An 11,245-nucleotide genomic window follows, 5' to 3' on the forward strand; every position below is an offset into this window, starting at 1 on the left:
TGGTCGGTTCCTGAGTTTAGTAGCAAGCTGGCCAACTTCATTCTCCAAATTCCATAGAGTGGCGTCGTTTTTCGCCATGTATACCTTCAATAGATTCTCTATGCTATTGGATTGTTCCGCTTGGGTTGGTTTCTGAACTTGTTTGGGGAAACTAGGCGGCTGAGTTGGTCTAGGTTGGGCGTAAGTGTTACTGGTTCCAGCCCCTTGGTTACTCCAAGAAAAATTCGGGTGATTTCGCCACGATGAGTTATAAAAGTTGGATCGCAGTCCTTGCCTCCCTCGGTTTTGGTTTTGGTTACCTATGTAATATACGGATTCGGGGTTTGATGGACATTTTTCAAACAAATGTCCTTCCCCACAATACACACAGGCTATATTCTCAAATTGGTTAGGTGGTTGGGCTGCAAAACTGTTAGTCCCATTAGTGGTAAGATTCTTAAGCATTAAGGATATTGAAGATACCTGAGATGCGAGCGAAGTAAGAGCGTCCACTTCATGTATTCCAACGACTCGTCTTCCTAACATTGCTCGATTGGTTAGCCATTGATAATTGTTGCTGACAATCCTCTCAATAATTTCGTAAACCTCATTATAATACTTAGAAAGGAGAGCATCATTAGCAGAGGCGTCCACTACGATCCTCGTGTGAGCGTTGAGACTATTACAGAATGTCTCAAGTTGAATGCAATGTGGGATTCCATGATGAGGGCACTTTCGTAATAACTCTTTGTACATTTCCCATGCCTCATATAGGGACTAATCATCCATTTGTTGGAAGCTAGTGATCTCATTCCTCAACTTGGCATTCTTGCTCGGCAGGAAATACTTCATGAGGAATCTCTCGGCTAACTCTTGTTATGTAGAAATGGAGTTCGGTGGCAATGAGTTCAACCTGGCACAAGCTCTGTCCCTTAGCAAATATGGGAACAGCTTCAGTCATAATGAATCTTCGGGTACTCCGGCTAACTTGAAAGAATCGCTCACTTCCATAAATAGTCTTAAGTGAATATGAGGATCTTCAGTAGGTATTCCACTGAATTGGCCCACAGTCTGAAGCATTTCGAACATGACTGGCTTCAGCTCAAATTGTTGTGCCTCGATTTTGGGTCTCCTAATACCTGGATTAAGATCGTTAAATACTAGCACGACATACTGTCGTAAAGCTCCATCACTATCATCAGCAATAAGGATAGGATTCTGAGTAAGGTTTGCTCCGTTTCCTTGATTCATATTCTCAAAGTTTATCTCTTCGGTCCTTCTCTGGTTCGCTTGTCTTCTTCGCTGTCGAAAGGTTCGTTCTATTTCAGGGTCCACAAGGAGTAAGTCGATAATCTGGTCAATACTCATAAACACTTGAAATAATCACAGAAAGATTAAGTAAGTAAACATTTAAACAGGAAAATAAATAAACCAAAATGTAAAAGCAGATTCACAAATAATGGCTTTTTTTAAAACAGTCCCCGACAACGGCGCCAAGAACTTGGAACGATAAAAATGTGCAAGTGTACACAATCGCAAGTGTACACTTTGGATTGTGCTACTGGAACGACGAAAATGTGCAAGTGTACACAATCGCAACAAGTAATAAAGTAACAAGTAAATGTCGAGTTATCGTACCCACAGAGATTATAAAAAATAATATTTATGAAATTACTGTGAAAACACTTTGGTGATGGAAAATATTTTGGTTTAAAGATTATTAAAAACTAAGGGTTAAAAACTAAGTAAAGAAAAAATTAAAAATAAAAAGGTTCTAATGCATGATTTCAGATAAGGTTTAATCAAGATAATATAATTTTGTTGGATTAATTACATTCCTTTAACTTAGGATTATTAAACTTATGTTTAAACTGCTACGAACAAATTCACAGCAACTCGGTAATTTGTTAACTACTGCTCATACATACTTATTAAATTAATCAATCTCTTGAACATATCCCTATGCCAATTCAAACAATTAACTCGATTTAATAAGCACATAAAAGACTATGTGAGGTAACAGAGTATTTCTACCTTAAAACAGTTTAATCACAATAATCTTGCAAGTTATGCAAGCATATGTATCGCCAAATACAATGCTAAATTAACTTTAGCTACCTTAGAAGAATAAACATGCACTGATTAAGTATTGTGTCAACTAATTACAATTTCAATACGATTTAATAATTAATTCATTAGTTATCTAACAATTAATATTGCAAGAATAACTTAGGCCTGATTTTACTTAATCAAACATCTTACCGAGGCCTATAATAGCACAAACACAATTTCAATAATTCAAGTAGGCAAAATATAATCAACCCAACACGGATTAAATTCAAGCTAGATTGATTAAAATAATCATTTCAATAGCATAAATATTCATAAACATGTTTGTCAAAACAACAACGAAATTTAAAGAGATAGGGAACAAGAAGCAAATCCGGTGTTTCTCCATGGCTTGACTGATTTCTCTGTTCTTCATTCTCTGTTGTCCTCAGCTATCAAGGTGGCTTATGAACACTTTAATTCCTGCTCAAAAATTGCTGATAAAGACCTCTTTCCCAAGAGAAGAAATTGGCACTTGAACAAAGGGGAAAATGGGAATGAAAAGTTGAGAGAAAGTGAGAGAGGGGAAGAGAGAATGAGAGTGTGAGGGATGAGGGATGAGTTGAATGATCAGCAAGAGGTGGCTTTTATAGCTGATTGTGGCTGCTAAAAAGAGCAAATTCCATCAGCCAAAGAGACCCCCCTTGGCTGACCACACACATGGCAAAGTTGAGAGATTCAACTTTGCTAAAAATAGCTTGGGGCAAATCCATAAAGCCACATTTTTTGGAGGAGTTTGAATGCAAGGTTGAAAGTTCTTCAAGGGATTCTTTGCAAGCTTTAGTCAGCTAAAATGCTGATTTGGGTCAGCATATGGACGGTTCTGGGCAGCCCAATTGGTGGTTAGTTCGGTTCACTAGATTCTGTTCAACCAATGCGGTTCAACTGGACCCTTTTTTTCCATAATTAATTAATAATAATTTATTTAGCCCAAATTAAATTGGAAATAAATTAAAATTAATTATATTATGAATTAACACACATTTTTGGACCATCTTAGGCTTGAAATAAATTTTCCTCGATGCTTCAAATTGCTTCTTGGTTTTATTCTTCGAGCTTTATCTGCCGAGTCAATTTTCGCCCTCTGTGTGAATCTGTCGAAAATAGTCAAAATTAATCAAAATTAACTATAAAATTAACTAAAATTCATCATGTTCATATTTTTAACATAATTTAATTATTTTATAATATTTAATTATTTTTTGACAAGAATTTAACCGAAATAACATGATTTTAAGTTAAAAAAGGGCAAGTAAAAACACATAAATTTTCGTGTTTCCAGCTACATTGGCCATGTTTTGTTACTTTTATCACTTGAGGAGGAAAGGTGTGGTTCTGTGGGAACACATGTGCAGGTTGAAAAAGAGAATGAAGAGGATGCAGAAAGAAAATAAGGGAAGTGAAACATTGTCATGGCAATTGGTAAGACTCATTGCCAACAAAATTGCCATGGCAATTCCGGGAAGATGACTTAGCACTCTATCCACATCACTCTCAATCAGCTGGACATGTACCACAAAAACCAACCAAAAAAAAGGAATGAAAATGTGTGCTGAAGTGGGATGGATCTACCCAATAAAAGGAGAGAGAGGAAGAAAAAAATGAGAGGAGAATTAGCGTGAGAAAGAGACTAGTGACAATAATTCTCTCTCTTTCTCTGTGCGAAAAGAAGAATTCCATTGAAGAATTCTAGAGAAAGAAAGGGTAGTAGCTTCAAAGATAGCAGAATACAGGCATGAGGAAGGGGAAGAAAAATCTATCCTGGATTCACGTACAATCGGAAGATAAAAGAGAAGCTGGAGTGTGGAATTAACTTCCTACAGTTCTGCCTTTATTTTTCTAGACTGAATTTTCTACGATTCAAAATTAATTGAGAAATGTTAATGAATGATTCTATTTTGATTTTACTTTTCCACCCATGAACTAAATATTTTCTGGGTTAAAGTTGTTTGGGTGAATTTTTATCATCTTTAATGCCTAGGATTTGAGATTGTCTATATCACTATTACATTCTATTCATGCTTATTTTAAATACATGCATACAAGCTCTAGACATAGTTCCATGTATGTTGTGTTCTTAGGTGTTTTTAATTTTGAAAAGGTTAATAATACTGGATCTTGAATCATTTGATGCAAGTGAATACTCGACAGAATATTCGTAGCACTCTAGACATAGATGTTGCAAGTTGTACAGAGAGGATGTTCATTGCAGTTATCAATCCCAAGTTCATGTAAAGTTCTGTAGACGTACATGAACTTAGATTTTTAGCTTAAGATCTAGCTACCAAAAGAGGCAGGTCACAGTATTGAATCTCTTGGCCGTAGATTAGACAATATTTTCCTATGGTATTATCTTGATATGAACATTTCTCCTGAATAATTCCAACCCTATTTATTCAACAATAGAAATACTCTTGATATTCTATGTGAATTGCCACATCATTTTATTTTCCATATCAATTCTTTTTACTTTATCATTTAATTTCAGTAATCCATTATTCTAGTTTCTTATTCACTCTGAGATTATTTCCTGATATTTTGGTATAATTAATAGTATTATAATAACGTACTCAATTTCTTACCAATTTTTTATCCCTATGGAGACGATACTTACTTATCACTTTATTACTTGTATAACATGTACACTTGCACAATTGCATTAGTTATTTTACACGAAACAAGTTTTAGGGAGTAATAGCTTACTTGTTAGACAAGAACCTTAGACTTTGATGATCGGTTCTAATCTGAATTTTTTTACCAACCAAGTAATAGCGCCATTTTTTAACTGCTAACAGGACAAAAATCATCTCCTTATCATAAATGGAGAGTGTCGATGCTTTATCTTAAAGCCTTGCTAAAGAAGGCAATTGGCTTCCTATGTTGTTGTAGCACAACTCCAGTGCCATGACCACTGCATCAGTGTCAAGGCAAAATTATGAGTTGAAATCAGGCAGTGTAAGAATAAGTGTTGTGCATATGGCATGTTTGACCTATAAAAAAGCATCGCTGGTAGTTTTGGTCCACTCCTATTTGACTTCTTTATTTAGTAGTGTAGTCAGTAGCTTAGACATTGCCCCATAGTGTCGAATGAACTGTTTATAATAGCTAGATAGACCAAAAAAAAACCTTGCAATTCCTTCACTAGGGTTGGTTTTGGCTAGTTCAACACACTGTCCACCTTGGTAGCATCCATAGATATTGAGCCTTTAAAAATGATGTGCCCAAGGTATACTATCTCAATAGTACCAAAAGTACATTTGCTCTTTTTGCCAAACAACTGATGCTCTCGAAGTAACTGAATAACCTCCCTTAAATGGGCCAAATGAGCCAACCAGACCATTGAATACATAAGGATATCATAAAAAGGAACAAGCACCAATTTCCTCAGAAGTGTTTTGAAGACCACATTCATCAGAGATTGAAAACTTAATGGTGCATTTGTGAGGCCAAATGGCATGACCATAAACTCGTAATGGACCTCATGTGTCTTAATGCAGTTTTATGTATGTCCTCCATTCATATATGGTGATATCCAAATTTGGGATCCAGCTTAGAGAAAAAGGTTGCCTAACCGAGCTCATCGAGCAACTCTTCAATCACAGGAATATGCAATTTATCTTTTATAGTAATTTGGTTTAAGTTCTTGTATTCTACACATAAATGCCAACTCCCATCCTTCTTTTTCACCATGAAAATTGGTGAAGCAAATGAGCTACAGTTGTTTCTAATTTTTCCAGCCTGAAGCATCTCTTGAATCATTCTCTCCATTTAATTCTTTTAGAGTGTGGGATACTTTTTGGGCTTGACCTTGACCACAACAGTTTCATCTTTGAAAAGAACGTGGTGGTCACACATCCTAGGAGGAGGTAGTCCCTGAGGTACTTGGAAAACATCACAAAAATTATCCAATATTTTGTGCAAGCCTGCATTCGAGGTACTGGAAGTAGTGAACAAAGAAGTTTGAGCACCAGTAGTTAAAAGCAAAGTACAAGGCCCATTACTAAGGAAGGAAAATAACTTGCTTGATTGAGTTTGAAACATAATTTAGATAGATCCTGGTGAGATCCCTTATAATGTACATTGTTGGCCTTGGTGAGTGAATTGTATAGTGAGAGTGGAGAAGTCTAAATAATATATCCCAAAGATAAAAGTCATTGAACCCTTAGGAAGAGACCACACGCTTTTAAAAGTAAGAGCATGAAGTTGGTGCTGGCACGACTGTCTCAAAATCTCCAGTGTACTACCTTGCAGTGTCCTTGAGTGTGTAAAATACCTCATTTAGCAACAGTAACCCTCAATCTCAACTTGGTTGTATGCTCAACTGGAAGACTAAGTTTCTTGACCAGTTTGGTATCCACAAAATTGTGGGTACTTCCTAAATCAACTAAGATGATGACAGTAGTAGTACCAATAATAGCATCAACCCTCATGGTGTTGTTTCCCTAGGAACCTTGTAACACATGCAAAGAAAGTACTGGAACTAGGGACTACTATCCTTCAGGCTTAGTATTATCCAACTATTCTTGACAATCCACAAATTTCTCATATTGTGGACTTGTGGCTTCCCCATCTACATCATCTTGAGGATCCAATAGAAGTTGGTGCAACTGTGCCTTCATACATTTATGTTCAAGTGTGTACTTAGTTGCACACCAAAAGCATAGCCCTTTCTTCATTTTGTCCTCCATGTCTAACTGTGTGAGAGCCTTAGCAGTTCCTTTCTGAACACTAGCAGCAGTAAAGGGATAACTAGAAGATGTAGGGGAATTGAGAAGTATAAGGGCTCGAGTAGCAGGAAATAACAATGGCAGTCTAGGAGATCCTCTTATTCCTATTGGAGCAAACCTCTTATGATTGTGGATTAAAATTCCCTCCACTTGTCTAGCCAACAACAACCCGTCAGCTAGAGTCTTAGGTTTAAAGAGATGCAAATATTGGCCTATTTCAACCTTTAGATTAATAGTAAATATGCTCAGTGCATAACTTTCAGGTAGGTGAAGTTGATTTAGGGTGGGTTTGGATGGGCGATTGGGTGTGATGCGATGCGTTTAGCTTACTTTTTGTCTCACGCTACAGTACCGCTACAGTATCTAATCTCACCGCCACCGTTGTTTTTACACTAATCGCAGGTAAACGCACCGCCCATCCAAACTCACCCTTAGTAGGCTTACAAATTGGTCGTGGTACTGATCCACAGTCCCTTGGTGTTTCAAAGATACCAACTCTGACATTGGATCTAGGAAAGATGTGGAGCCAAATCATTCCCGCAATCCTCAAGCATAAGCATCCCAAGACAGACAATTCAAAAATAGCTTGCAGTGACTTCACTGTAAGTACCCACAATCCCTTTGTCCTGTAAGGACCCACTGCTCGTCACTGAATGTGGTTAACCTAGATATTCTTCAAAAAGAGCTTACAACTCAGTTTTAATCTCTCCCTTGACTTCATTCTTGAGCTCCTTAAAATAGTTGTCCAACCTAGTGTCCTACTACAACTGGCTCATTTCCTTCTGCATTCGTGTGGTTACCTTTTCCCAGACCAAGGAGATCATGAGGCTCTATTACCTTTGATACGTGTTATTTTGTGAGTGAAAGATTTGATAGAGATGAGAGGAGAGAGAAGCAAAAATTTGAGAGGAAGAAGAGAAGAAATTCCACAATTCTTTTCATAATTGACCCAGTACACCCTTCCCACTACAAATATGAGTGCATAACGACCAAGGGTTGGTTGTCACAAGTTGTTAGTGACAGTTGTAATCTTCCCTTAAACCGTACCGTCCCAAAACGCAGCGTTTCTAGCTATTCTAAAACATGAACAATCTGAATCGTTTCACTTAGAAGTCTACCGGCTAAAACGGTGCGCAACACCAACAGTCATTAAAAACAAACAGAAACAAAAATTAACATAAACATTTTTACGCCATAACATCTTCACTAGTGCTCTCACCACCTCTTCTTTAGCACTCTCACCTAGATTCAAAATCCAATTTCAAATTAACATCAGATTTCAAGTTGTCAAATTTGCTCTTTATTTCTTCTCAAGATCCTATATGAATATGTCTATATATTTAAAGACATGATGTATATTCAGATAAAATCATTGTTTTAAATATTATTTTCATAAATTGAAATTAATAAGGTGTCAATCTTTCGAGATGCTATTTCTCAAATAATGAAGTTTGCCACCTAAGTTATCTTTTTCTCTAAACTTTGCTATAAAACATATATATTATTATATAAGTTTTCAAAATTTTAATTGGGTATAATAAACTTATCTTAAAAAAGGAATGGAGGAAAATTATAAGTCACTTTACTCGTTATTTTAGCCATCACAAAACAGCCCACTACTGGAAGTACAAAACATGATAATTGAATACATTTTGTTACCTTACAAAAGAAACGAAAAATAACTAAATTGTAGCATTTTGAGAAATTAAAAGACATTTTCATATGTATTTTTATAGTTCGACTTTGTTAACCTTTGACTTTGAGCCATCTGTATTTGCGGTATTGTGCCAACATGATTTGGTTGTGGTTAAACTTTGTAGCCAAACCTCATCGGCCACGAATGGATCAGAATCATTGTTGCGATGCCACGACCAATGTGCTCGACTTTCGTCTACCACCCTTAGCCGACCATGCCCAAAGCTTGGTTCCCTATAAACCGAAACTTCTGGTGTTGGATTCTCAAACCTGCACATCATTGAATTATTAAATCAGGACCTTCATGTATGGTGCCCATTTTAAGGTTGGTAATTATGGGCCAAGTGCTAGTTCTTCAATATGCATTGGGCCTAGATTTTACTTACATTAATGCAAGTCCTTCTCGGTTTCCTCCGTCACCAATGGTTATATATACAGGCCCACATGGATCAGCTTTGTTGTTATAAATCCTAGTCTGCAACAAATATAACACAAATCAAATGTATTTAGCTGTCAAAATAAAATAAAAAGAAAAACCCAACATTTTTAATTAATGAGTGACTTACAAATCGTTCATATGCATGAACATGGCCTGCAAAAACCACATCAACTCGTGCCCTATACAACAAATCTTCCATAGCTTTTCTCATGCTTTCCCCTTCTCCTTTATGAGCCAAATTAGTGTTATACCATGGTGCATGCAATAGCGCAATAACCCATGGCGTCTTTTTCCTATCAACCTTACGCAAATCAGATTCAAGCCACTTGTATTGAGCTGAATCCTCGTCAAAATCCGTGTAAGAGCCTAACATTATGATATGGGAACCGGCAGCATCGAAGGAATAATAGAGATTTGAGGTCGACCCACTTTCTTGGTATGGCATTAGCCAACGGGCATTGTAGGCTTTGAAACCATGAGGATAAATTATTGGGAAAGTTTCAATCTCATGGTTCCCTTCCGTCACCATCCATGGGCGGCGGCTAGCGTAGGGCTCCACCAGACGGCCAAATGAGTCCCATAGTGGTTGTTGTGTGTCCGCATAAGATAGGTCACCTGGTAATAAGAACACATCATAGTCCTTGCTGTCGACATGCGATAGAGTTGAGGCAGTCCATTCTGTTTGTCCAAGATCACCTGTAAAACAAGTTTAATTAATTAAATGTTAATTTTCATCATATAATAATTTTTGTTTTTGTGATAAAACAAACATGCAAGGAATCATCTGTTCTTCAATGGTTAGAAGTTTGATGGGTATATTAAATTAATATTATTAAACCTTTGTGGAAAACATTAAAAGTAAAACAAACTAAATAGGTTTTAGTGAATCATGGCGTAAACACAACAATCCTATATAAGGACATGGATAATTCAAAGCATATAATTTGTCTTCATATACAACATTTCTTACTTTTAAGGAAGAAAAAAACAAAAAAGGCTGACTTATGTTTAAGATAAGGCATACATATAAATTAGCTAAGCAATCAGATCATATTGGTTATTCAATTACCGATCTGATTTTAACATCATTGCAACCAATATATAAGATGGGTTCCCAAGCAATGTAAGCTAAACCCTAAACTTGCTAGGCTAAGCCTTACTAGCCAAGTAACTAACGTACAAAGTGTGCACTTTTGGTTAAACCGTGTTGGGGCCGGGCCTTTGCTTTTGCTGAAATTAGTCAAGAATTTGAGGATTCATTCATTTTAACATGTAATGGCCGGATTGTTAAGCGTATAGGAACTTACCAACCACAACAAATTCAATGGGAAAAGTTTGTGGAGGTGTCTTGAATGAAAATTCAGGGCCATGACCACCACACCTATAGTAATAAGTGGTTGCTGGCTCCAAGGGTCCAATTTTAACATGATGTATCTTCCCGGAACTGTAAAAGAAGTAATGATATGAGGTATGGTTTCCTACAGCCATTGCCTCATATTTCCCTGAGACCTTCCCATATTCGACCTTCGACGCCACGTCTTTCTCATCTGTAACCCAACTGATTCTCATGTATTCTTTGCCTGCAAGAGAAGCATGTACCTACAATAGTTGGCGACAAAAAATGAAGTAAAAAAAAAAAAAAAACAGTTAGTTTTTCGAAAGCAAAGTGGATAAGAAAACACTGGTTCCAGATGTTGACCTGCTGAGGGTCGGATTTGGATCGGAGGTGGGGAGCGACGACGACTTTTCGGGGCGGCTGTCGGATGTAATCATCTTGTAAACCGGCTGAAAGTGAGGGTTGTAAAGGAAATAAGAAGAAGGTGCATGTTAAAAGGAGAGGGAAGAAATGAGGGTTTTTCCATATTGGGTTCTCCATTTTTAGCTGTTTGTGATTGGATGAAGTTGGGAAAGACATGAAGAGGCATGGAGGTTTATAATAAGAAGAAGGGGTCCTTGGAGCTCTAGGTTGAATCTTGAAAATATGTAAAAAATTAGGTTGCAATGGCGTCAAGGAAGTCACTTGGAATCCTTTTGGATATGCTTGCAGCAATGACGACATTTTAAAAAAATGGGAAAGAAAAAAAAACTCAGCATCCCATAAATACATAAATAACTAAAGTTCTAATTAATTTATGTTTTCTTTACAATAAAGCAATTAAGGTACTGATTGTTGACAAAACCCTCCCAATCATCTAAGCAACAGGACTAGGTTCTCCTCGTTAGAATATTGACATTTTGTCTCCTCAAACTTAGCCATATATGCGAATATATAAATCTATAGAACATGGTTGAAATT

General features: G+C 36.8%; 1 protein-coding gene and 1 non-coding gene across 2 annotated transcripts; one reads left to right on the forward strand and one right to left on the reverse strand.

The window, feature by feature from the left end:
- Positions 1–694: 694 nt before the first annotated feature.
- Positions 695–801, forward strand: LOC128040886 (small nucleolar RNA R71). Its single transcript, XR_008195691.1, has one exon. It is a non-coding gene; the product is annotated as a small nucleolar RNA R71 (small nucleolar RNA).
- A 7,574-nt stretch (positions 802–8,375) lies between these two features.
- On the reverse strand, positions 8,376–11,008 carry LOC105766684 (purple acid phosphatase 22). Its single transcript, XM_012586251.2, has 5 exons — positions 10,649–11,008; positions 10,257–10,548; positions 9,077–9,645; positions 8,897–8,985; positions 8,376–8,780 (listed from the first exon to the last, which is right to left on the reverse strand). The coding sequence occupies exons 1-5, from the start codon at positions 11,006–11,008 to the stop codon at positions 8,546–8,548; spliced, it is 1,545 nt and encodes a 514-aa protein (XP_012441705.1). The 3' UTR covers positions 8,376–8,545.
- Between the last annotated feature and the right edge of the window lie 237 nt (positions 11,009–11,245).

The sequence above is a fragment of the Gossypium raimondii genome, chromosome 4 (genome assembly GCF_025698545.1).
Source record: "Gossypium raimondii isolate GPD5lz chromosome 4, ASM2569854v1, whole genome shotgun sequence".
Lineage (NCBI taxonomy): Eukaryota > Viridiplantae > Streptophyta > Magnoliopsida > Malvales > Malvaceae > Gossypium > Gossypium raimondii.